Source organism: Fonsecaea multimorphosa (assembly GCF_000836435.1).
Source record: "Fonsecaea multimorphosa CBS 102226 unplaced genomic scaffold supercont1.2, whole genome shotgun sequence".
Classification (NCBI taxonomy): Eukaryota; Fungi; Ascomycota; class Eurotiomycetes; order Chaetothyriales; family Herpotrichiellaceae; genus Fonsecaea; species Fonsecaea multimorphosa.
Genome location: NW_015971636.1, coordinates 1,743,803 through 1,769,575, shown reverse-complemented (window position 1 = coordinate 1,769,575; position 25,773 = coordinate 1,743,803). Strand labels below are relative to the sequence as shown.

At 51.1% G+C, this 25,773-nt stretch overlaps 7 protein-coding genes across 7 annotated transcripts; 5 read left to right on the top strand and 2 right to left on the bottom strand.

Moving 5' to 3' along the window:
* Window positions 1-3,274: 3,274 nt before the first annotated feature.
* On the bottom strand, window positions 3,275-6,118 carry Z520_01580 (uncharacterized protein; the record flags this gene model as incomplete). Its single annotated transcript, XM_016772096.1, has 2 exons — window positions 3,275-5,754; window positions 5,815-6,118. 2 exons carry the CDS (start codon window positions 6,116-6,118, stop codon window positions 3,275-3,277), a joined length of 2,784 nt encoding a protein of 927 aa, XP_016637235.1.
* Window positions 6,119-8,099: 1,981 nt separating this feature from the next.
* On the top strand, window positions 8,100-10,244 carry Z520_01579 (uncharacterized protein; the record flags this gene model as incomplete). The annotated part of the gene is made up of 7 exons (XM_016772095.1): window positions 8,100-8,272; window positions 8,356-8,683; window positions 8,747-8,792; window positions 8,853-9,029; window positions 9,141-9,386; window positions 9,447-9,821; window positions 9,913-10,244. 7 exons carry the CDS (start codon window positions 8,100-8,102, stop codon window positions 10,242-10,244), a joined length of 1,677 nt encoding a protein of 558 aa, XP_016637234.1.
* Window positions 10,245-12,776: 2,532 nt separating this feature from the next.
* Window positions 12,777-13,181, top strand: Z520_01578 (uncharacterized protein; the record flags this gene model as incomplete). The annotated part of the gene is made up of 1 exon (XM_016772094.1): window positions 12,777-13,181. One exon carries the CDS (start codon window positions 12,777-12,779, stop codon window positions 13,179-13,181), a length of 405 nt encoding a protein of 134 aa, XP_016637233.1.
* Window positions 13,182-16,508: 3,327 nt separating this feature from the next.
* Z520_01577 (uncharacterized protein) lies at window positions 16,509-17,030 on the top strand (the record flags this gene model as incomplete). The annotated part of the gene is made up of 1 exon (XM_016772093.1): window positions 16,509-17,030. One exon carries the CDS (start codon window positions 16,509-16,511, stop codon window positions 17,028-17,030), a length of 522 nt encoding a protein of 173 aa, XP_016637232.1.
* Window positions 17,031-18,056: 1,026 nt separating this feature from the next.
* On the top strand, window positions 18,057-19,779 carry Z520_01576 (uncharacterized protein; the record flags this gene model as incomplete). The annotated part of the gene is made up of 2 exons (XM_016772092.1): window positions 18,057-18,152; window positions 18,226-19,779. The coding sequence occupies 2 exons, from the start codon at window positions 18,057-18,059 to the stop codon at window positions 19,777-19,779; spliced, it is 1,650 nt and encodes a 549-aa protein (XP_016637231.1).
* A 1,015-nt stretch (window positions 19,780-20,794) lies between these two features.
* Window positions 20,795-21,496, bottom strand: Z520_01575 (uncharacterized protein; the record flags this gene model as incomplete). Its single annotated transcript, XM_016772091.1, has 1 exon — window positions 20,795-21,496. One exon carries the CDS (start codon window positions 21,494-21,496, stop codon window positions 20,795-20,797), a length of 702 nt encoding a protein of 233 aa, XP_016637230.1.
* Window positions 21,497-23,273: 1,777 nt separating this feature from the next.
* On the top strand, window positions 23,274-24,515 carry Z520_01574 (uncharacterized protein; the record flags this gene model as incomplete). Its single annotated transcript, XM_016772090.1, has 4 exons — window positions 23,274-23,368; window positions 23,467-23,497; window positions 23,558-23,643; window positions 23,702-24,515. 4 exons carry the CDS (start codon window positions 23,274-23,276, stop codon window positions 24,513-24,515), a joined length of 1,026 nt encoding a protein of 341 aa, XP_016637229.1.
* Window positions 24,516-25,773: the final 1,258 nt, after the last annotated feature.

Genomic DNA, 25,773 nt, shown 5'->3' with positions numbered 1-25,773 from the left:
AGTTACTAAGTTATTGCAAGTCGAGAGATATGTATCCTATAGGTAGCCCTTTCTCTTACAGCCTATAAATAGTATAGGTAGACGAAAGCAATACCTACCTACGCTATCGGTCTCTACCCTCCTAAGCTAGACGACGAGAGACTATAGTAGACCTAGACTATAGCCTATCGCGATAAGTTTCCGATCCGCGGGTATAAAGTAAAGGAGGAGGTAGAGAGAGACGTTATAATATAGTACTATATCGAGTACGTTAGCAAGTTCTAATAGGTCACCGTAAAGTCCTAGGAAGAAGACGTCCGTCTCTTTATTAATCTCACTTATAAAAGAGATTATAAATAGGTTCGAGAATAACTTTATATCCGCGATAACTAGGTTAAATAATAGAGAGAATTTCGCGAGAACGAGACTAAGAATCCCTCCGGTTATACCCTACGCGTCGATAAGTATATCTTATTAATAGATTAGTAGTATAATATCTATAAAGAGAAGGAGGATCTTAACACTCTAGATAAAGAAAATAAATTAAAGACGAAGGCGTTAGCGAATAAGTTACGGGCTAAGATAGTCGAGAAATTCTTAAATAGGACGAAGATTTTGAAGCGCGATCGATAGGTTAATAACGACGACGACGACGACGATAAGACGGAGAAGGAGCAGGAGACTAATAAAGAGACCGTCGACGAGGACCTTAAGATAGACGATCGATCTAAATAATAAGTTAGCGATTATAATAATACCCTCTCTTAACACTTAGTATATAGTAACGCGATCTAGGACCGTAGCGGCCGCGGCCGCGGAGCGTTACGTAGTATAAGTCGATTAGCTATACCTATAAGACGTAGAAGAGATACTAAACGAACGGCTAGATTAGATAGTAAATCGCTCTCGTAATAGGTCGAGAAGATAATAGACGCACTTAGTAGTAGCCTAAGCGCGCTTACGGCGATAGTAGGGATAGGGCTAGTGAACTCTTAAGCGGCTACGCCTAAGATAGAGAGAAGGTTATACAATTTAGAATAGAGCTAGGCTAAGTTAAAGACCGAATTAGGTAGTAAGTTAGATTAATTATTAAGCGTTTTATAGCCTAAATAGTAAGGGCTATTTAAGTACTATTTTATATATATTAAGATTTCAAAACGTCTTAATACCGGCGGAATAGAATAACTATTTTACTTCGCTAATTTAATTAGTTATATCGGATTAGCGCCGGAACTAAGTCTAGCCGCGATAATTTAATTAGCTAAAATTTAATATTAATCTACTAGTCGAACTTAAGAATTTTAAAAATTACTCTATAAGCTAACTTAACTAACTTAACTAACTTAACTAACTTAACTAACTTAACTAACTTATAACTTTAATAACTCTTATAATCACTATTTATTAGTTATTAAATAGCTATCTTAGAGAGTCTCTTTTATTACTCTATTACCTCGTCTAACTATATTAACGGCGAAGCCGTTATATATTCCTTTAGCGACGGCGACGTTATCCCTATCTTCCGCGAGATCTAATTACTATCGCGAATATAGATAAGAACGTTAGTTAAGAGTACTATAGATAATACCTAGCTATTAATAGACGACGAGCTAGTTATTATTCTCTATTATAAAGTTAACTTATTCTAGAGATTCTTAAGTAGTCCAAATCCGTATTCTATCTCTATTCTCCTCTTAGATATCTCTTGATTAAATAGTCTTTACGTTTCGATTATTCGACTATAAGAAGAATTCTTAAATATACTAATATAAATAGAAGAGCTACAATAGGCGAGATCTCTATATAAATAAAGCTACTTACTTTATAGCCTTCGTAGTTAGCGCTAGATCGCGTTAATCTTTCCCTTAATTCCTAACCGTTAAAGTAACGTAAAATCGCCCTCGCTAGTAACGGTAAGCCTAAAGAACGAGACTATTATTCCGTTAAGTATTATAATATCTTAGAACTTTAGGCCGTAATACTTTTTATATCCGGTATAATAGATTTCTTAATTTATAACTAGTCTAGCTATTAATATAATCGTTCTATCTACCTAGTCCTAAACTTAATCCCCTTCTCCCTACTTATTTATAGTCTCTATAAAGGTAAGGATCTTATCGGCCGTAAAGTATCGCGTCTCCTAGAAGAGCTTATCGTAAAATATCCTCGCGAGATAGATTATAACGTCGTTAAAGATTATATACTATTATTACGTCGAATAACTAAATAAATCTATAAGATCGAGAAGGCGATTCGACTAGATAAGGCGCGCTAGGGTTATATAGAGGACCTTCATAGACGGCGATCTATATCAATATCTAAACTTAACTAGATCTAGTCGTAAGAACGGTAGGATCTCGTTAACCTCGTCACGCCTAAAGCATAACCTAGCTAGGATCGCCTTATCGCTCTAATCGTTAAGGTAAAAGATAGAGGACTTATATTAAATAGGTAGACGATTAGGCCGCGGCCGACGCGATTTCCTTCGTTTCCGTCTTCTATTGGCTATAAATAAGGTTAGAGAGTCGCTAGTTATATTAATCGCGACGCTAAATTTACTACGTTATTATCGTTCCTCTTATTTAGCCTCCTCGTTAATCGCGCCTTAAGCGACGATAATTAATATCGTGGCCGCGGCCGCGGCAGTTAACGCCGCCGCTTACGCTATTATACTCTGATCGACTGGCATTTTCACGCGTATTATTAATAATAGGTATCTATAGGCAAAATTATAGAATTTAGGTATCTAAGTGAAATAACGCGTCGAAGATTATATAAGTGGATACCCTATCGAGGCTACTCAAGGCTAAGGCGCTATCCTGAAGACCTTACGTCTTCAGGTAAGCCAACGAGATTTTTCACCGAGGGTGCAGTAGGGCACTACTCGGTACTGCTCCCACCCTTTCCCCGAGAACACCCGGACGCACCCCCATCCGATGCAGCAATAATCCATAGGCGCCCGGGCAGGAAACACCGCGCTGACTTAGCAAGAAACGGCGGGTGCCAGTGAACGGTTTCTTTGCAATATTCAATCACCATTGTTATCGAAACATCTCTCGTCAAGGGGGGTATCTTTGATATCATGCCGACCCTTTGGTCATTTACCCAAATGTCCAATACTGAAAAATACAATCAAATCATGCGTAGACCGCAGGACTTTTCAAGATAACTCAATCCACCAACGCCATGCTCGCCATGCTATGCCTTTGGCCAGAATGCCCGATTTGCAATTTCGTTACACAATTAGGTGAAGCAATTTTTCCGATTTACTCTCCCTGGTATGGAGTCTCAAACTTCATGGTCCCATGCTCATCTCGTCCGAAGAGCCGTCGTTAAGGTCGTTGGCAAAGCCAGCATCGGCGTCGTTGGAAGCGGCACTCCAGCTCGCTCCGGCAGTGGCAGCGAGGCTACCGCTCATGGTTCTGCCTAGCTCATTCGTGGCTCCAGGAAGTGGGATCCTAGCTCGTGCCGCTTCCAACACTCCTAGGGACGAACTTGCCACCGATGCATCGTCATCACCACCTTGTCGGTCATTTGAACTCGACGACCATTGCCATAGGAATCCAGCTGGCGCGGGAGAATATTCCGCCTCCGAGGACTCCTGGCTGTCCTCGTCGTCATAGTATCCTTTCCCGGCACTGGACGATGAGCTTGCTGTAAAGAAGACATAACTGGGCGGTGGCAGCCGCGAAGGTTGCAGAGTCAGCTTCCTACAATTGGCAATTTGATAGGTATATCTTGCAGGTCGCTTTTGCCGGATTGTCCGCTTACCGCCACCATCATCAAGCCTTTGCCGCTTTCTGGCGATCTGGACGTCGAGCGCAAAGTTGTCCTCCGGCCGAACGCCCCCCAGACCAGAAGCTTCAAACTCAAGCGGCATTGTCTCGTCCTCTCCTGCACACGTGATGGGTGAAAGCGGCATGTCGATTTCCGGACAGCTTTGAGGCCAGGTGCTGCGTGCTTGTGGCCAAGGAGAAAGGAAATAACAAGCCTGGGCATCCCGCAGGGTGTCGTCCACAAGTTGCCGCTTCTTCTCGACACCCAGAGTATCTCGCACCCCTTTGTACCCACTCAGCGTGGCATTTGTGGGAGATTTATCACCACTGAGATCTGTGAAGAAGAAGGGGTTACTGAAAAATGTCATGTAGCCCTCGTAACCATCTTCCTTGGGTTTCAAGCTTGATCGGCTGAAGGCGCGGACGAGGCCAGCAGAGTTGGGCGACTGATCCTCGTGCGAACTCGAAGAATCCAGGTATGAATTTTTGGCCTTCAAAAATGTCCTCTTCCCTTGAAATACGATAGGTTTGTACTCGAATGCAGAGGTCGACTTGGATTGGCTTGTGGACGGCTGTCCGATTGCGGGATTTGAAGATGCTGTCGTAGACGTCATCAGGTTAGAGGTACCGCTCATCTTTCCCCTCAGGGCTTTGTCATCAGAAAGGGAGACCGAGTTCGAGGCTTCATTAAGTGTACTAGTAGCACTTCTGCCACTTTGACGGCCCGCATCGTCGCCAGTATCGTCAGAGGTGCGCTGAAGTGCCCCCTCTGGACTTTCTTGATTGCCATATTCAACTTGCGGGGTGCGCCCAATCCATCGTATTTTGTGTCCATCTTTTGATAGCTCGAACTTAGTACTCAGCTGTTTGACAGCCTTACGAATGAAGGCAGGCGTCACATTGAGCGTGTGGAGCTGAGCCATGCTCACAAGTAAATTTAGATACAACCAGGGTTGCTCTTTGATGTCGGCATTGTCTTCGAATTGTGGCGAAGACAATCCTAGATGTCGAATATACTCGATATTATCAGCGGCGACTTGTGCACGATGGATGTCGAGATCCAATGGTCGAGTAGGCCGTTGATCCGGGGATCCAGGGGATCCCGAGCTCGGGATACCTCTCCCCTCCGCAGAAGACAGTTCGGATCCGGATTGATTTCCTGGTGGCTGACCACTGGTCTCCATGGCGTCGAAATTAATCTTGGAATCGTGAGGAAGGATATGAGCTTCGCGAGTGCCTTCCACTCTCGATGTTCGGTTCAACCTCTGATCCTCACGCCGATCAGCTTTGGCGGCGGAACGAGAAATCTTCTGTTGCTGAACGGGCAAGCTGTGCTCACCCGGCGCAGCCCTCTTTCCAGTGAAGAGCTGCTCCAGTCGCTGCACCACCAACACCATCTTAGCATTCTCACTAACAGAGACGGTTTCCCTCGGAAAAAGCGAGTCTGGAATGTCGTGCAGATAATTTTCGATGTCCGTTTCCTTTTTACTCTTTGACACAGGCTCGCGTAGTCGGAGACCACTAGATTGCGACGCTGAGTGCATTCCCGAGTTAGAGATGGAGGCGTAACCTGAATCTGTATGAGTAGGATCTTGTTGTGGAGCCTTCGGCATTGATATAGCGGCGTATCCAGCACTTGAGGCAGACTTTTCCATCGGGCCCGATGAACTTGGTTGCGACGCAGAATCTCCAGTGAGGCCAGTTGCAAACTTCTTCAATAGGTCTTCCAACTCCCTCTTCTTCTCGGCTGGAAGTCCATGCAACCGTACCTCAACCACTCTATCCGGATTGCTGCTGGTGGGACTCGACCGAGCCTGCCAGTTCCTAAGAAGATGCTTCAACTTCTTGTTCTCCACGGTGAGGTCGTCAATGACTCCCCGTAACTCATCGTTCTCAGTGTCGTCTCTGGGCCGCGGGCCGAAACTCTCTGCATTGTGCGAGCGGAGGTTCTTTGAGTGGTGAAAACTGCCCTGCTGGGCGAGGTAGAAAGGAGATTCATCTATCGCGCATTAGCAAGACGGCAGGCTACTAGGCCGATGGCGGCAGTTCATCAACCTACTCTCTGGTGATCCTCTCTTGTCTTGGGAATCGAGCACGTTCTCGTTCTTGCTCGCAAACCATCTGGCAGCGCTCTGGTCACTACTCGAGTCACGACTTTCTCCTTGCGGAAGAGTCGGATGACCCTCTTCCTGCGCCGGCGACGGCTGTGCCCCTGAAATATTAGGTCTATGATCAATCTTGACTTTCTTATTCCTCGGGAGCGACTTGGATTGAGACGGATGGCAACGGCGGGGATTGCTACTGGTTGTCGACGAGAGCGCCCTCTTAGGTGACTGTGCCGGTGACTTTTGGGAGTCGGGCATGTTGCGACATTGCTCTCGCGCCGTGGTGGGAGGGTGCGCTGTCAATCAGATAATTCAAGAGTCGTATCTCGGTATTGCTGTTGCGTGGAAGTGGTTGGGTGGGTCTATCGGGGGTCGTTTCTGCACAGGGGGGCCTTTGAAGCGCCCTCGCAAACGGGTGTATTCGTAGGATTGGCTCGGTGACGACGAGGCTTCTGTAGACGAGATCAAAATTGAAACGCGGCGAGGAGGGTTTTGGCTGGTTTACACAACGTCGATGATGATCGGAAAGAGGTGAGAAACAAGAAAACATGGCCACGCCAGGTGGAGGAATAGTGCTCGCCATTGTTTCTTCCTGCAGCGCCAGGTGGGCAGTGGTGTGTGGAAATGGTAGCAGCGCAGTATTTGTTTGGTTCGATCTCCAGAGCCTTGAGGAAAGGGTGGAAAGGGCACACAGATCGGGCGCCACCATATTGAATCGCTGAAATCGCAGTCCCAAGCTCGACACCAGTGCCAAGCGTCAGCACCTGATGTGTCCGGCGGCGGGCCGAGAGTGGTTCTAGGGGTCTGCCACTGGGTGCCACGGTCTGCCATGATCTGGCCCTTGCAATGCAATCGGTCAAAGTGCACAAGAATCTGGAACCTTCGAACCATCCAATCGTCGATTTGGTCCCTCTTTTTACCACATCGTGATCCCCCTTGCCATCAGCCCACGCCTGCTAGCTGAGACATATCCGCCGTCGCCAGACTGCGGCCAGAACGTTCGAGGTCGCGGTGATCATGTTCGATTGTCGTCGCCAAAGGGTCTGCACAGGATAACGTGCGGCTGTGATGGACACCCGAATCTGCGATGGACAGGAACGATGAAAGATGTAAGGACTTCCCAGCACAATAGTCTCGTACCTTTCAGCTGCGGCTTTGGACTCCGCCGCGGGAAACCACACCCAGGCAAGACGCCCATCGTCGATCCCGGACACGGGCTGGTGCCACGTTCCCGTGCTTGGGTGCGTTTCACCTGTCATCGTGGATCGACAGGGCATTCGCTGCAGCCGAGCTGCATACCGTACGTCAGGCCGTTAAGAGTGTAAGTGAATTCGAGAAACACCGTGGAAGAGGGCGGATGGTGAACACCCCTCAACCCAACAGACCTGTCACGTGTGATCATCACGTGCGTTATTCACGTGAGCGTACTTTCCAGGAACAACCTTTTTCCATCCCAGTTTCGGACAATCTCCCTCGGGTGACCGTAATGGCTTCCATTCGACTTTGGTGATGTCATGATTTTCCACCACCAGAATTAAGCCTTCATGGCGGCATGGACACCGAGTTCAGAGGTACCTACCCATATGTACTAAGTAGGTATGTATATCCCAGCACTATGGTAGGTACTCTACCAATGTCTTGCAATATACACTATATACAATATGCCATGTTCGGATAGTCCTCACCGCGATATCTACATATCTGACTCGAGGCTAGAGTCATCAACGTTCTTTTCTTACAAATTTCGGGAGGTCCAAACTCCCTGTCCGCTCAAGTGCCCAGCTGTATCCTGTCTTAGGGGGATCAACGGCCTGCTGCAAAATCTCGAAGCTTATCGTGCTCTCTGGAGGCCGCCAATTAGCAACGATCAAAGCTGCTTCTTGAGAGCAGCTATAACTGGGTAGCACGGGCGGTCAAGCCCACTTTCTTTGCCCACTGCTACTCTGACAATTTTTATGGCCACTAGTGACTCGATCACCATTGGACCACTCGTGTGGTCGGCCATTAAGCATTGCAGCAGCAATCAAGCATGTCGCCATGTCGCCTTGCGTTGCTTGTTTGGTGCTTTTCGTCATACCCCATCCCTGACCTTCCTATCACATCTCCGTCCTGCGGGAGATCGGAGGCGATGGCGTCTTCGCCGCTTGCCCTGTTATATAGCTAAAATTTCTCCCAAGCTTCACAGAGGCTCTGATGCAGACGTTGAAAGTTCCTTTCAGGGTGTCCCTGTCTAGTCAACATGTCTGTCGCCAATGCCGGAATCATAGCTGCGGCCACCGCACCAGAGGCAGAAGACCCCAAGAAGGATGTTGAAATCAACAGCCCAAGCGATCTCGAAGAAGATCGGCCAGTCGCCCCAGACCAGTTCGATCCGAAATATGAGACTTCGAATTGGGAGCGTTGGGCCTATTAGTGAGCTCTCTCCACGTCCGAGAGGGCGGCTTCAATTTGGGCATGAAGCTCTCGATGACAGAGTGGCTGACCGACACACGCAGTGCCTACTACATTGGAAACAATGGATTGACCCTCTTCAATTTTGCGCCAACGTCATTTCAGGACTTGCTGTACGAGGCCGCTGGTGACAGCGAGAGGCTGCAATTTTTGGGTGCCTTCCGCACCATAAACAGCATCGTCTTACTCGCAAACGGCATATCCTTCGCCATTCAAGTGGCTTTGTTCCTGTTGATTGGCAGTTTGGCAGATTACGGAAAATGGCGGCCATACGTGCTCGTCTTTTGGTCGATTGTTGCTTTTGCGTTAGGTTTTGGCTGGCTGGGAGTCCACACCCAAGACAAATGGCCAGCTGCAACGGGGCTTTACATGGTAATTTGAAGTTGGAATTGATAGCATGAACTATGATTGTGTACTAAACTTGTGATGAAATAGGTTGGTTTGATTGCATATCAGATGTGCATCACCTTCTGGACGGCCGGTAAGCAAAAGCCCCAGCTTCGATTGTTCCTCTGAACGGTCCTAACGAGATACTGTTCAGCTTTTCCCGGGCTGGCGAGGAATACGCCTGAAATGAGGGAGAAGGCGGTGCAATATGAGAACAGAGAGATCAGCAGAGACGAATACGACTTTGCCGACATGATGGAGCGCAATCGCATTTACAACGTCGCATTTATCATGCAGAGTGCTGGGGAAATCGTCATCCTTGCTGTACTTGGTGAGTGTCTGGAGTCCGCAATCTGTGAAGCTCTTTCGATCACGGGGCCTGAGATTGCAAGTCCTTACGAATCAACATTGCTGAACAACGCTAACGTGTCGTTCCTGTTAGTCGGAATACTGTTCGCCTTGAACGTCAACGCCAGCGCCGCGAACAATCTGTGGGGCCTGTCAGTGCTCATCGCATATGCAACCGGTGTTTGGATCGTGCTTGCGATTCCCTGGTTCATTCTGGAGAAGCGACGACCTGGTCAAGCACTCCCTGCCGGGACCAATATCATCAGCGTTGGCTTCTGGAATATCTGGCGTGCCTTGTGCCAGATCTGGGAGTTAAAGCAGAGCTTACTGTATCTTGTCGGTGTGTGGCCCCCTCTTGTCCTTCGACCGTGATATCCGTCGGCTAATGGTCATATTGCAGGATATTTCCTGCTGGGCGATTCTTTGAACACGACGGTCACCGTGATTGCTACTCTGCAAAACTCGGTTGTCTCCTACAACACTTTGACACTAACCTACCTGCTCATTGTGGGAATTGCGGCTCAGGGGGCCGGCATTCTCATTTACTGGCTCATTCAAAAGCGCTACGGACTTAGCACCAAAACAATGTTTGACGCCGTCATGATTGGAATCCTACTGCTTGACGGTTGGGGCATGATTGGAATATGGACGCAGGCGTTCGGTTTTCATAACGAATGGGAATTCTGGTTATACCAAGTCTTTTACGGCTTGTTTGTGTGCCAGTGGTACGCATACTCTCAGACGATGATCAGCGAGGTCACTCCCCGCGGCAAAGGTAAGACACCTAACAAGCTCTTTTTGGCAATCGATTGATGCTCATGTCATCAAACAACTGCGATTGTCACAAGACTGACTCGGATCCACAGAGTTTTTGTTCTTCAGTCTTTATTCCATCATGGGAAAGACAAGCGCATTTATCGGGCCGATTGTGAGCAGCGCCATTATCGATGCAGATCCGAAGGGGAACAACAGTCTGCCTTTTTATTTCCTGTTTGGGCTCACCGGCTTGAGTTTCCTGCTATTGTTCTTCTTCGTGGACTTGAAAAAGAGCAGGAGAGAGCAGGAGAGGTTTTTACAAAAAGAGGAGGCCGCGAAGCAACGCCGTGCAAGCATTATCAGCCAAGGACGACCGATTGAAGACGAGGTGAGCTTCGATGGGGACAGCCAAGCCCAGAAGAGCGACAAACTCAAGTCATAAACTTCAGACGCTTATGGGGACGTGATACATGATATGTGTGTGGCTGGCGATAGACCGAGCCTGGCGGATGCGGTTGGAAAGAAGACGAAGCAGATTGTTGATGGTATGCCAGTGGTCTAACCGCAGTTTCTATCGTGATGGACGCATTCTTGGGGAGCTCAAGTGAATGGCTCGCGTGGCTCCAAGTTCATCGTGCGAGTACTCGGGGTGGTCCTCGTCTTGAGTCCTGTATGCTGCCTTGTCTCGACATCCTTGATGTGCGCCCTATCGCGATCAAGTCCCTGGAACGAGGTCCCCCCACGCGAATGATACCGAGGAGCGAAAAATCATAGGGCGTCAATTTGCAAAAGGACATGCAGGGCTTTTTGGTGCATCTGGATTCCCTTTCATCTTGAAACTGACCTTGACCCTTCAGGATGAACGAAGTCACCCAATGCATCGCACACACAAGAAACCATGAGTCTAGACCTGAAAAACCAAGGTGAGAGAACACCTTTTGATAAAATTCTGCTGTAACAAGGCGCAGCCGATGCCACGCTGGGTGACGACGCCCTTGGACAGAACGACCAGCCAAAAGGGGAAAGTCCTTCCTCTAAGGGTATTGACACGTGACTTAGTCTCCCAGACAGGTATGGGGTTGAGTTGGCAGATACCAATATTAGATGGTTATGCGAGAGTAGTCAGGAGGACTACTCGGTATTCGTCAGTAGAGGATTCGTGTTCGTTCAAGCAGCAGTCCAGGCGGGATGTGTTCGTGACATCGCTTCATTGAAGCTGCAGCGTGAGGCTTGTCCCTTCCACGCAACATTCGGACAGGCATGCGCCCCAAGGGGATAACTTTCCCTTTCTGTGGCAAATCTAGTCTGCGTGCAGCGTACGAAGGAATGAAGAAACGGAATACATGGAGACTACTATTCTGATCTTCTCCCCGGGTTTGGGAGAATACAACGATATCGATTAGTTTTGTTCGACCCCTCGTGTTTCGTACTGCTTATTCGGAATCGGGGCATCTTGTACGATAGGTAAGCAAGCCAAGGCATTAATCCTGATAGTTTGGGGACGGGGCCGAGGGTGTGGTTGAGGTCCGCCACTGTTTTCGTTCCGAGCTTCAGGGAACCCGGAATGCGAAGCGGCCGACCGTAGAGCGATCCCCTCAGGGATAATCAATCCATGGGCAAGACAATTAAAGACGTGTGAAACGTGGCATGGTTCGCACAATTGTCCCGTTGCAGAAGTGACCGGTCGCAACAGCGTGGTAGTGGTGGTGCAGCGCAACAGAGCCCGAGTTCTCGCATGGACTGTTGCTCTGGCATAGAAGGCCGCGGACATAGGTATGTAGACTCGAACAGGGGGTAGAGGGCGCAGGGCGTACAGCTCGTTTTAAAGTGATGCCAGGTTGCGTATCACAGCCATCCCGTCATCAAACAGCAAAGGACGGCAATAAGCCACCATAAGGCCCCGTAAGCCCATGCCCAGAGAGGGGGCACTCAGGCGGGGTGGTTGTTAAGCCATTGCCCTTTGCGAAGTAACCCAGTCCTCGGCCGGACGAGCATGGTTGATAATAATCTCCGTGGACTCGGCCGGCCTCAAGGCCGTCGCTGGGCGTGTCTTCGTGGTCATTTCTCCATGCGGTGAAGGTCACGAAGGGAAAGTCCAAAAGCCAAAGGCCCCAGGATTGGCCCAAACGGCACTGCGCATCCGACGGGCCAATTCAAAGGCCCTTCTCGGGCATTGCGCAACAAGGCAGCAGCCAATCTTCTGCGCTGCCACTGTTGGCGTTCGCTAGGCGTGAGTCAAAAGTCATTTCTGATTTGATTGACGGATCATGGATTATTTCGTTCTCCCGCTAGTCGCTTGTCAATGGGCGCTGACGAGCCCTGCGCCCTGGGACTCGCTCGACGCTCTCTTTTCGTACGCCCGTCCGCGTATCTTCTGCGAGGTGCAGGAGGATTTGGCTCCGACTCGGCTCACGGGGTTTACTCAACGCACCTTACGAATACGCACCGCAACAGCCCGGTGGAGTAATATGGTTCCCACGGCGATAATACCATGGCGGCTGTGTGACTCAGGCATCCGTTTATTTGAAACCATAACCTGCATCAGTAAGTGATATAATAATATAGGTTGCAACCTCGTGTCAGTCTTAGTCGAAAAAACTTCTTCCCTCAGACAACAATTCAGTCAAGTTTCCAAGGGACAGAAAACAAACACTTGCAAGTCGCCGGAAACGTTTTGCCATTCGAGGATACGCCTGGTACGAACGTGCAAGATCCCCGGCCCCGTGACGACAAAAATTCATCCGAGTTTCAGCCTTCACATGTCAGAGCGAGGCTCTAGCGGCCCATTGGGATCCTTTGGATACAACAAAACCAGAACCCACCCTGAGGACCTCAACCCAATTTTTTCTTCATTCAGTATCCACCGCAAAACTTTTCCATTCACATAGGCAGACACATATACTGAGTGTCTCGCTCTCTACACTAAACCAACCAATACACAACCGCCAAAAACGGACTTTCAATACACACCAAAATGCCTCTATCAATGATGGAACCGCTCAGCAGACCGCCTTCGCGCGACCTCACACCAACCCGACGTCTGTCTCGCGAAGAAACATATCACCTGGCCGATACCGCACGGAGAAAGTCCTCGGACAAGTTTGTCCGCGAGGATCTTCGCCTGAAACTCAGCCATGACCACCTGCTAGAGTTGCTTCTCCAAGATATCGCGCGAACAGAGCGAGAACGCCAAACATCACCGACAGACGAAAAGTACTTGATGCCACAGGAGAGAAAACGGCCGGCGGCGTCGTCGTCGCCGGAAGCACAGACGGACTTGGTGGATGAGTACGGGTTTCCGCTGGATCTGGAGGATGGAGAGGAAGACCTGGGAGGATTGTCGTTGACACGGACGCCATCGCGAAGGCCCGCGAGATGAAAGGACAGGCTATTGGATGAGTTCTGCACTCTACACCTGTATTCCCCCAATCTCATGGGACCCGACACGATTTACGACCACTTGATGTTGACGACTCTTTTTTTTCTACTGGTTTCAACGATACCCCCCCAGCGCAGAAAGCGATTTACATTTTGATCACGCACACGCCAAAGCTACTACTACGGCTTTGCGAATAATGGAAGATGGATCTTTCTGAGATGTCCCCAACATTGAAAGCGGACAATTTACCCTCGAAAGACCATATGGCAGGAGATGACGGACGGACGGACGGAAGACCGGAGACCCCAGCAGCGGACTAGTTGACGAGGTATAGAAGCCAGGGCCTTTTTTTGTGCGAATGGAGAGCGATCAGTCACAAGCTATTGGATGAGTCTTTCAGCACTCTACACCTGTGTCCCGCCTCCCCTCGACACAAAAAGGACCTGCCTCTATCCCGTCTTTGGGTACTCTGGAGAAAAGATCCTCGCGGAAACGCGCACGGAGAATGATGGATGAATGGGGAAGTTTAATACAGACTGGCAGATAGTTCCTCGTCGAACTGAAGTGAAGAGGATAAAGGGAGGAACAAATGAAAACATCCTCTCAATTTCAATGAAAACAAAAAATGATTATCCTTATTCTTTGTTCCCAGCTCCGTACTCTGTCGTTTCTCCTATCAATTCATCTGTCCACTCTACCCGTATGAGCATGTCCGTGCCAACAGCTTCGGGCACCGGGCACCGGGCACAGCTGGCTGTGCGTATGTGGTTTCCTCGAACAGAATCCCTCACTGACCTCCATGCATGCATATCCAACCCACCGGCCGCTCCAACCCCTGCCTGGCCCATGATGCGAAGGAAAAATTTCCCCGAAAACCCAGCGCCTTGTACGGCGCCCGGCGGCGAGCATTCCAGAAGGGGCAATGGTCCCACTTTCGCACTTAGGGAATTACGAGTCCAAGGACAAGGGTCCCCAACGAAGCCTGAAAGTTTTGGAAACCTTCGCGTAACTATTTTTTGGCTGTAGCATCATAGTATTGTAGAAGGCCATGACTCACTCAGGAATTGGACAGGGAAAAATTGACAGAAAGGGTAAGATCATAAAGCATTCTCAGTACTCGTAGACGTGTTAGGGATAACATAGGAAGAGCAGTGACTGGTCCTCAGCTACTCGGAGTCTACTGCTCGTATGCAGCCACCCGCGGAGCCCGCAGATAAAGTTTCTTACACAAAAGGGTGGAGAACGAGAGTTAGAGAATCTTTCTTACTCGTTCAAAAGTGGCCCGTTCTTTCGGGTCTCGGCACACTGTCACCAAGAGAAAGATGCCTCGGATCACTCATTGGGACGGAAAGATGTTGAGATGTTTTGATGTCGTGATGATAATAGGGGAGATCATTCCTATCATTGTTGGGCGCCTCTGAGAATTTTTGGTGGAGCATTGGGTCGAATTGCGTGTTGAGGGATCCAATGTGACATTCGAGGGATACCTGCCTGGTAGATAACATCCCTATCAGGATCGATGATGAAAAGGGATCGGAACGCCGACTCGTGAATCCGTTCCATTCTTTGATAGGATGAACAAATTGGCGTCTACGAGAATTCCGTTGTTGTCGAAGTCGGAGCTGAGGAGACAAGCCCGATTCGATGCAGATTGACCGCTTGATCATTGATCCACATCGGGCACAGGCGAACAGAATTCCTCCATCGACTTTTGAGTATCTCAGAGTTGCTTGGCCCGGATCAAGCGGCCCACCAATATTAGGTAAGGTCGAACGAGCCGTCCTTCCGCCATCTTTGCACTCGTACGACTTCAAATCGATGGGAAAAAGAACCTCGGCTCGATCGTACGTGCACCGAGTCTTGACACAGCACTTATGCGCATTTCGAAATCCCATGGCCGGCCAGGTCGACACGGGGCACTGTGAGGCATTCCAGGATGGCCCTTCACGTGATCGGCCATAACAGCGAGCAGGAAGATCAGATCCCAAAAGGCACCCAGAAGGGTTTGTTCCGCATGTCGCTTCGCTGAGACAGAGTAAAGATCCATGGCAACAAGCGGTCACCGGTGCCAGCAAGGGGTTCTTCCCGTCCTAACACCGCCGGCGGCTTTGCTCCTGAGAGCTCGGTGACCTGAGTACGCCAGCTGCAGCAGATCGGCGCAAGCCACGACACCTGCCAATCAGACATTTCAGGCTTGGTCGAGAAGTCCAAGAATCCTTTCTGGGGTAAGACATGTTGGACATGGTTCCTTGCACAGAGCAGTCTGGGGGATCAGCGCGATAGCGAGCCTAACCAGTCTTCCACAGTGAAGCCAGACGGCCTGTGATAATGCCCTGGTCTGCGGATCGGTATTTTCTCGGGCTGCGGGTCCAGTCCTTCTGGCATTGATTGTGGTGATATTGCAGTGGTTCAGACCGCAACGACTGAGCAATAGCTTGAAACATCAATCTCCCTGCGGCGCGCGTGCTTCCCGACTACCTTTCTACCCCAGGCAAGCGGAGCCGCAGTTTGGTACTAAGAACCGCTCTTAGCTCATAGCTCAGCTCAAAGCCTAAAGGGCAGCAGGTTGACCACGTTGGAAGTGGTCAAGACACTTCAGGTTCCCCAGATAATGGCGAGGCGCAAGTGTGTTACACCGCAACTCCACTAACTTCTTTCTTGGTCTTGTGATCGAAATCAATGCCGGACCATATAAGCTTTGGAGAGACGTACGATCCCCACTTCCAGTAACTGCTGATCCTCGGACGAAGAAGGACATGTTTGTTAAAATCCGTGATGACAAAAGCATGATCTACCAAGAGGGAGAGGAGAAGGCTGCGCCTGCCACTGTTTGCTCCGCCCTAGTGTTCGGCCAACTTTCCCTCTTGACCCGGATAAACCTCGGCTCTATGTCGGAGCTTTCCAAAGTTATTCCGACAATCCGCGCCGCTGCTCTTGCTGCAACCTTGACAGCTTCAGTCCGCCGCTCAAGATGGCCGGTCCTTATGGACTGCGAGCTTAGTCTCTGTGTTTATATGGGCGCCTCGAGATGTCCTGCGCTTCTGGCACTCCTCATACTCCCTCTATAACCTGGTTTGTATTGTTGTAAGGAGCCTTGCCACTATCCACCATAATCACCCGCGCAAACGCCTACAATGGCTTTCATCCGCATGTACCAGGAGTCGGACAAGGACGCAATGATTCATATCGTTCGTCACCCGGCCCCACGAGCTCAATGACCATCTTCTAACGCGTATCTATTTTCGTGAAACTGCCGCTCCAGATCTACGCAATGCTGGCGACCCCGTCCTGCATTATGCCTCATTCCTATGGTGTCGACCCTACCTAATGCTAGAACCCGAAAGCTGCTTCGTTCTCGATGATGGTAACGGTCTTGCAGTAGGGTACCTGCTCGGCGTCCCTGACACTGCCTCATTTGTGCAAAAGTATGAGGACTCCTATATTCCGTACCTCCAATCGCAAGGGTTTGAAAAGCCAGGGCCAGACGAGCAGACTGGCTGGAAAGAAAACCTCCCAAACGCACTCAGACAAATCATGTTCGGCCCACATGCGATGCTGCATACACAACATCCTCAGCTGTTGGAGCAATGGCCAGCGCATATGCACATTGATATACTAATCCCGTATCAAAAGCAAGGCTGGGGTCGGCGATTGATCGAGCGGTTTTGTGGTGTGGCTCAAGAACAAGGCGTAAGGGGTCTTCATCTGCTCATGGCAGCATCGAACGAGGATGCCGGGAAATTCTACCCTCGTGTGGGATTTTCTCGTTTCCCCTATGTGATTGATAACGGTGTCAGTGGCGAGAAGGGCAGAGATTCAGGTACCATCTGGTTCGTGAAGTCTCTGTAAGCCATCCCGACTGACCATGCATCACATCCTCCTTCAAGCCCTAGCAATCCGGACGTATCTAATCATGTCAGCGATCACCTTATCGTATCCTTCCTGTCCACATTTTGTCGGAAAGCCACGATGTACCTCGTATTCGGTAGAAACACCTCCATTGAACGACAAAAGATTGATAGCTCGTCCTTGGATATTGACCAGATCCCAACCTCGCGATACCTCGCAATACGGTGTATTACTATTCCGCCTAGGTTGCCTCTAGCTTGGTAGGCCTGAGAGATCTGTGGTCATTTCTAGTTCACGTGAGGATCATCTCTTGACTTATCTCGCATGTTAGCATAGTCGTTGATCCGAGATAAGCACTAAACAGTGCTAGCGGAGTTGCCGGCGCTGGGACGCACTCCAGAAGTCTGGAGTATGAAGCACAAAAACACAAGTCCAGTTGTAAGCACTCGTTCTTCCGCATGAAAATAACTTCTGAAGAACCCACTCGGAGTATCACCAGCAAGGTACGTACGAGTAGGGTGCTCGTACTTGTAGGTGGATCATCAGGGTCTGAAAGCTTGCGTGAGCCGCCTTCCCAGGCGGTTAAGCGGCCGCTTTCCTACAGTATGATCTGATATCTCATCCATACAGTGATGAGACAGCCTTTTCTTGTTCAAGGACATCTCAGTCAGGCCATTGAGATTTTTCTCTAGACTAACCTGTCGCGTAAGCTTCGCGGTTCCAAAGCTTTCCAAATTGACATACTATTTATTTAGATGGCCAGAGAATCTCCAAACCCCTCGGTTCCTGCTGACTCTTGCTCCACATCCTCAGGCCCCCCAGTACACGGTAGGAACGTTACGTTCGAGAAGAGGACGGAGTCATGATAAAGGACGCTCTTTTCTCTTCCCGTTCACGTTTGAAGTCTGCCTCAGCAACATCGAGGTAGAGTTGCCCCTGGGAGTTACCTTCATTTCCAACTCTCGGCGCGCAGTGGCACATTCAACAACGTCGCTCTCAGGAGTTTTCCATCTTTGTCAATCAGTCATGGTCTTTCTGGCGTCGGGGCCGGTGCCCGAGATACCCAACAAAGACATCTGCTCCTGGATCTTCGATGAGCCGAAGTACGACGTTAACAAACCAGTGAGAATCCCCAGTGCGCCTCCAAAAACCGTTGCCATGAGAATGCCTTTTCGCTCACGCCACGGACTCTCAGATCTTCATTGATGCGACAAATACAAATCGCTCCATATCACACCTTCAAGCTCGCAAGATCATCCGTCAGTTGATACGCGGCCTTCGCAAGGCTGGCGTGAAAAGGGGTGACTGTGTCCTCATCCACTCCTTCAACGACATTTACTATCCGATAATCTTTCTCGCCATTGTCGGCGCCGGAGCCGTGTTCGCTGGGACGAATCCGGGCTACACGCCGCTGGAGCTGCGGCATCACGTTAGCATCAGCAAGGCCACTTTCCTCATCAGCGAACCGGAACTACTTGAACCTTTGATGCAAGCAGCCGGGGATACTGGAATTCCCCGATCCAATGTCCGCGTCTTCAACACACAGCCGCATCAGTCCGTGCCGGAAGGGTTCACCAGCTGGACCGACTTGATGCAGCATGGTGAAGAGGACTGGGTGCGCTTCGACGACCTCGACACGTGTGCAAACACGACGGCCGCCCGACTGACAAGCTCGGGGACAACGGGCCTGCCCAAAGCGACCATAACTTCGCACCGGAACTTCATTGCCCAACACGAGCTCTGCTACAGCCCAGTGGTGTACAACAAGCCGTACGACGTCATCAATCTGTACTCTACGCCCATGTTCCACGCCGCCGTCGCGCCCCGATGTCACACGTCGACGTTGAAGCTCGGGGAGACGTCGTACGTGATGCGGCGGTTCGAGCTGGAGCCGTTCCTGGCCAACATTGAGAAGTTCCAGGTGACGGAACTCTATGTCGTGTCGGCCATGGCCGTGGCCATGGCCATGTCCCCGCTCATCACCAAGTACTCGTTGAAGTCGATCCGGCACGGGCTGGCGGGCGCGGCGCCGCTGAGCAAGGAGACGCAGGCGGCGGTCAAGCCGTACCTGGGCCCCGAGGCGCCGTTCGCGCAGGTCTGGGGCATGACCGAGGTGACGTGTATTCTGACCATGTTTCAGTGGCCCGAGCACGACACGACGGGATCGGTCGGCCGCGTGATCCCGGGCATGGACCTGAAGCTGGTCGACGACGAGGGGCGGGACATTTCCGGCTACGACGTCGTGGGCGAGATGTGCGCGCGCGGTCCCACCGTGATCAAGGGCTACTTCAACAACCCGCAGGCCAACGCCGAGTCGTTTGACAGTGACGGCTTCTACCACACGGGCGACATGATGTACTGCGACGGCCGCACCAAGCTGTGGTACATCGTCGACCGCAAGAAGGAGCTGATCAAGGTGCGCGCCTTCCAGGTCGCCCCCCCAGAGCTCGAGGGCGTCCTACTCACCCACCCTGACATCGTCGACGCCGCCGTCATCGGCGTCCCCGCCGCTTCCGAACTCGACGGCGAGGCTCCCCGCGCTTACGTCGTGCGCAGACCCGGCGTCGACCCCAGCCAATTGACCGAGAAGGACGTCTACGACTGGGTCGCCGAGCGCCTGTCCAAGTTCAAGCGTCTCGACGGCGGCGTGCGCTTCGTCGACGTCATCCCCAAGAACGCCAGCGGCAAGATTCTCAAGCGCATCTTGAGGGACGAGGCCAAGAAGGAACTGTCCATGTCGAAACTATAGACGGGTTCTAACATGTGGTTTAATTCCCGGGGTGTTTATGTAATTTGAGCGGATCTGCCCAATGGACGGCACGAATCAATAGAGTAGCGCGGCTTGGCTGGTTGGATAGAAGGCTAATGGTTTCGCATTTGAACCGGGGGGGATGTTGGTCTTGTCAATAATATTGATTTGTCGGCTTACTTGGATGAGCCCGATCCCTGAATCAAACCAGTCTCACCCGACACTTGCTCATCCACCGGCGGGACGAGCTCAAATGACCGTGGCTGTATCGCGAGCAATGTCCATATCAACCACAATGGTCGGAATGGTCGGAAGCTTTGGGAGAACCCCAACGCGGGGAGGCTGGGGGTTGCAACCTTCATATATTGCCCACACGAGATTGGCGACGACATGTCGACGAGTCCGCTTCTGGGGAGACCAAGGGCTACATATGTATCCGGGGGTCGAACGGGGAACCGATCTGACAATAGCTTGTGATATAAGGGGCTTCTTTTGAGGCTCCTCCCAACCAATGTCGGTAAACAATAGGCAGGTATTATCGGATACCTAAGGTATCCTGAAACAAATTGGTATATATATACAGTACACAAATACAACGTCAAACAAATAGGGGTGCCTTTCCCCCCTGTGAACCAGCCAATCGCTTCAACAAAATAAAGAACAAAGAATCCCGCCATCACTCCCGTGTAGGTGGGTGGCCACCAAAGCCCATGACAACGAATCCTGGGAGCATTGAATCATCACAGCGTTAACATCTGTCGGTCTTCTTGCCGCTCGTCCTCCAGTGCCCTCAGCAGTCATATATGATTTGACCAGCCAGCCGAGATGTCGAGGTTGGTAGGCTCTCAATTGACGTCTCCTGGAAGGAAAGAGACCCCTGACGCGGACCTGGTCCCATATGAAGGAACACAGGTTGCCGGCGCTCTTGTGTTTTGATCGTGATTCCCATTGTCCGACCTCCCCCACCCAAAACCAACCATCGCGCTCGAAAATGGGATCAATGGCTCATTTACCTTCACGGGAACAAGGCTGTCGAGGCGCCCGACAGGAAGCGGCAGTCGCAGAGGCTTTGACGCAAGACCTCGTTCCTCAACGCCACCACCTCATCGTGCAGGGCCGAGACGAGCGAGGTCTGCATCTGCATCTTCTCTTCCTCCTTGCGGCACCGCTGTTGGAGGTGCTCAATGAAAGCCTTTTGTCGATTTCGGCATTTTGTCGCAGCTCGGCGGTTCAGCTCAAGCTCCCGTGCGTGCTTTTCGGAGCGAGGAGCGATGCGGCCGGTCGTGCTTTTCTTTCGACGAGCGGGCGTGTTGCGGGGTCGGTAAGAGTCGTCATTCAGCTCGAGAGACGCCAGGGACATGCGCCGGAGGAGCTGCTGGTGGTTTAGGGAAAGAGAGCTGCTAGTTGTGGTCGAGTCTATGGAATCCTTTCGTCCCAGGTTAGAAGAAGTTTGGCTTGATGGCGACGTGGACCCATCGGCATCACGAAGGTGAAGGTCATGAGGCTGGACAAACTCAGGCGTCGGTCTCTGTGGGACCAGGCTGGGCAAAGCTGTGGTTCCCGCTGGCTGTTGGAAGAAGAGATCATGGTTGCTGAAAACAGGTGATTCTTGATTGTCACCTTGATTATGGTATGGGAAATCGAGTGGTGGCACTTGCCAGGCGTTGGCAGGGTCTGCTAGGGCAGGCGAAATCGCAAATTCGGTGTTTAAAGCCATGGAAGGGAGCCTGGGTGCGTTGATATGGTCTAAACAAAACTTGATGACTGTTCAGGGAGCGTGATCACGAATGATCTCAAGGCCGTTCTTGTATCGCTTGGTGCAGCCCATATTTGTGGGGGGGCCGTTTGAAAAATAGGATATGATGTAGGAGTTCATTTAGTGACTTTCGTCACTGCTCGCGCAAAACATGCTCCAGGATCAATGATCCGGGTGTTTAGGTAGGTAGTGGTGGTGTTTTGGAGCCGGTGCTGAAGTCTTGCGTGCTCATTGCAGCGGGAAGTTTACTCCGGTCAGAAATGGGGACGGGTTTCCACAATTTTGGAAAGAACAGGAAAAGGGCGGGCGTCGGCTAAAGACATGGATAGCAGGTGTGGTGAAAATGTCCCAGGGAGGGGGAATGCCGCCAAGGGGAAGCCCCTGCCCCAACAGAACAGCCAACCTCGCAGTGAGGAAGTAGCGTTTCCGCAAAGCTAGATAGCAGGATCTGAGAAAAGTACCTCGTACCACGCCCGGCAAAAGGAGCCGGGATCGACAACACTCCTTCGGGCGACTGCTTCTCGGGGTTCCTCTTCCTGGCACCCCTTCAAGATGCTGATTTTGCCTGAACATGTGGGATTCTTGCGCGTCGTTCTCGCGTGCTTTGTACCCGGTCCGTCAATGGTGCAGAACATCCCCCAAGAGGTAATCGTTTTCCAGGCGAGGGGAAACCACCAAACCAGGGCGGCCTCGTTTATTTGCCTCGGCGGCCGGGCTTAGTAGTATGACAGGGCTAGTAAGAATTGACGACTGGAGGCTGATGACTGCATTCTCCAAGTGCGCACCCCCGAACACCATTCCCGGCTCAGTGGGCAAAGCGAGTTGTACTGTCCAGGATTGATCAGTGATTGGAATGCGATGAGAAGGAAATACCTACTCATTACTCCAAATGGGACAAGGCGGATAACCCCGCCATTGCCCCACTAAGGACACTTGCCATATCCCCGATACCTATCAGGGCTCCCATTGGTCAGTCACGAGTATCAGGTATCCACTACCCTACTAGAGGCGGAACCAGACGTGTCCAGGAGAACAACTCCAGTGTCTGCTTCAATTTTTACTGGCTACTACTAGAATGCCAGAATGCTTAGTTGAAAAAGGCAAGTGCCTGAGAGATCTGAGGGCCGCCGAGAGAGCGCCTTGTGGGTGCCTTGTACCTCGTGAAGGGCCTGATTCGGTGCCCCTCATGTCAGAGTATCTGACATTGTCCTCGAATGCGGGCCCGCGGCTATAACGGAGTGCCCTATCTCGTGTTCTTCGAACCCCCTCAATTTGTTGCCTCCAAGTCTGAACATGGTCCTTGGCTACGTCATCCCCGCCACCACCTTTCTCGGCCTGATTGGTCATGAAAGTAGGAGAAAGTTGAGTCTTACCTGTTTTTCCACGCTCGTGGCGCTTTGATCAAATCAGGACCAGGCAGCAGGTCACCCTCCCTCCCACCCCAACCAGTTTCAGAGAAATCTGGAGAGATTGCCCAATACTTTTGGTCTAACATGCCTGTAGCTTGCTAGCACGAATGCCGTTCGCGCAGTACCAACGTGCTGCACATCTCCTCGCACCATTGCCCACACTGCAAGCCGATCTCATGTCAGAGATTTTCCAAACCAGGTTCCACCGCGCCTGGCCACGCGTGGGCCGTGAATTTGGATAACAAGCACGACCCTGCGCCCACAATATTCTGACATTCTTTATTTTTGAGACTTGTTTAGTTTGCTTGCAACATCACGTGTAAACGACCATGAAGACCCTGAAACCAGCGACCAAGCCGAGTGGCAACGCAAAGACGACGTCCAAACCCAGACGGAGAACTTCTCGAGGCAGGACTTCGAGAGCGTAAGTTCTTCCTGTCTTCATCAGGAATGTTCAAGGCATGACTTCCTGATGCCTGACCTCGGAGCAAAACATACTGATTCCAGTGCCTTATGATACAGGTGTGATCGATGCAGACTCAAGAAGGCCAAGGTCAGTCCGTCAATGCTATTTCCATGGATTCTATTGATCATCTGGCTAATTCGTCAGCAGTGCGATGGAGACCAGGCATGCAAGCTCTGCCGGGCAACCGACAGCGAGTGTGTATATTCGGCCAGAAGACGAGAGGCCAGAAATTAGTAAGGGAGCATCTGGGTCGACGACTATAACTTGGGAACTGAGCTGATTGATTTCAAGTTACTATCAAATGCGAGAAGTCACCGATCTTGCTCTGCAGAAACTATATTGGGCCTGTCGACGAAGGACTGGCTTTCCAGGAGACATACCCGACGAGTCGAATGGAGAGGTCTCGACAATTGACATTTTGAAGGGACTGGGCCTATGGAGGCCAAGCCTCGATGAATCCAACTTTCCCGGCGAGGTGGAACAAGCGGCACACACCTTCCACAACAAAGGGCGTGGGCAGAGACGACTGCAGGCAATTATTGCGCGCGACGAGCTGGAAGAAGTTGAGAAGCAATCAGATGCATCGACCGGTTCGTCGCCCAGCAGCCCTCGAACGTCCAACGCTGGGGTGGCTGTAACAAGAACGAATACCACCGGCAACAGCACGAACACCAGCCTGCCATTGGAACTAGAATCCGAGGTTCCGACGCTGTGCGAGGACATGGACATGAAGAGGCAATTCGAGATTGCTTCGTCGCTGTCGCCCGCACCCAGGTCCGCGAACCATTCCAGTAAGAGGGCGTTTTCCCACGACGAACAGCCTTTCCTTCGAGAGACCCTCATGGAGCCGCAACTGGACGTTGATGCCTTTGTCGACATGAGTCTGTGCACGTCGCCGGTACCGCAGTCAAGCCCTCCATTTTACGGCCAATCGATGACCTTCAGCATGCCGGCCTTGAGCACCCTGCCTGCCATGGCGACCCTGCCTCAGTTCCCCTACGGACAGTCCCCACACCAACCTTCACGCGACGCCCTCTTCGATAGCTATTTGTCGGTGTGGCCTGGGTCTACGGTGGCCGCCCATCGAGCGGCGCCAACCGGGTGATCACGATTTGGTGCTCGACTTGTTTCTCTTTATCATATGTTTATATTGATTCGGATCAGAGCCCCAACCAATGCCGCTCCTACTGGAGGGCCAGGGGCCTATGGGGGGGACAAAGGGCTATGGGGTGGTTTGTGTCATCGATCTAAATATTATCAATTTGGGCAGGGGGTCAGGCGCCGTACGGACTATTCCATATCTCGGGTTATTTATGAGTACCCCCACCGTGGGAATTTGTATTGTTTGGTCCTCTGTGAACTCTATGCAAAGTTACCCTCGGTGTTGGCTGTGGCGAATCAAATGGGAAGAACTCAGATTGTATGTCCATCTGCCGTGCTTTCGTGATAGCTGTAAGATGTGTGTGGAATGCCCAGTCACTCCTCAAACCTCCCTCGCACACGGCAAGGCCGAAGACATCTCCACTAGACTTTGGATAAACCACAACGACCACACCGAAACTCCTTGCGGCGGCGACTTGGCCATTGCTTTCCCGCTTGCTCGCAGTTCGGCCCCAACTTGGGCAGCGGTTCGCTTGGAAGTACTGCGACGCTTTTTGCGTTTTTGCTAGCTGTAGAACAAGCTTCTGCGCCATCAGCACCAAGTTCCGCAGCTAGAATATCCGAGTCTCCATATATTGACATGTCTGACAAAGGCCCTCTCCATGATCTCCAGCGGATCAGCGACCCCGATCGTCTGCAATGTCACACAATCGTGATGATCACTTGGGAGAAGGGTTCCCATATGTCACCGGCTCCTCTTTTCGTTTCTCCATGGAGATGTAAATGCGAAGATTTGCCCCAGTGCTGGAGAAAGGGAAATACTTTTGGCGTTCGGGGAGATGGCTCGGCTGGACAGAGAAAGCACCCTCGGGGAGAGCTTAACAGGCCGGAGATGCGCTCCAGCTTGGCCCTTGTCGGGCAAGTGATCGCCGGATTGTCGCCTCCCTCGTGTTGGTAGCAATCATGCAGCCAGCTGCACGCATTCTGGAACCCTTTCGCTTATGCGGGGTAATGAGACCAACTGGAATTATCTTCCAGGCGCATCTTGTCACCAGTATTCCCAGTGAAGGGGGCTAAGCATAACTCTGAAGTCTCGTTGGCAACAACTCCGTCCAGCAGATGACATTGCTGAGCCTGTAACGGCTGAGGAGCCGCATACATATATGCACCCCAATGTAGCTGCATGTAGACATGGGTTATCCAAATCCTTCTTGCGTCCAGCAAAGTGGAGGGTTTGTGCACCTGGCTATCGTGGGCTGACG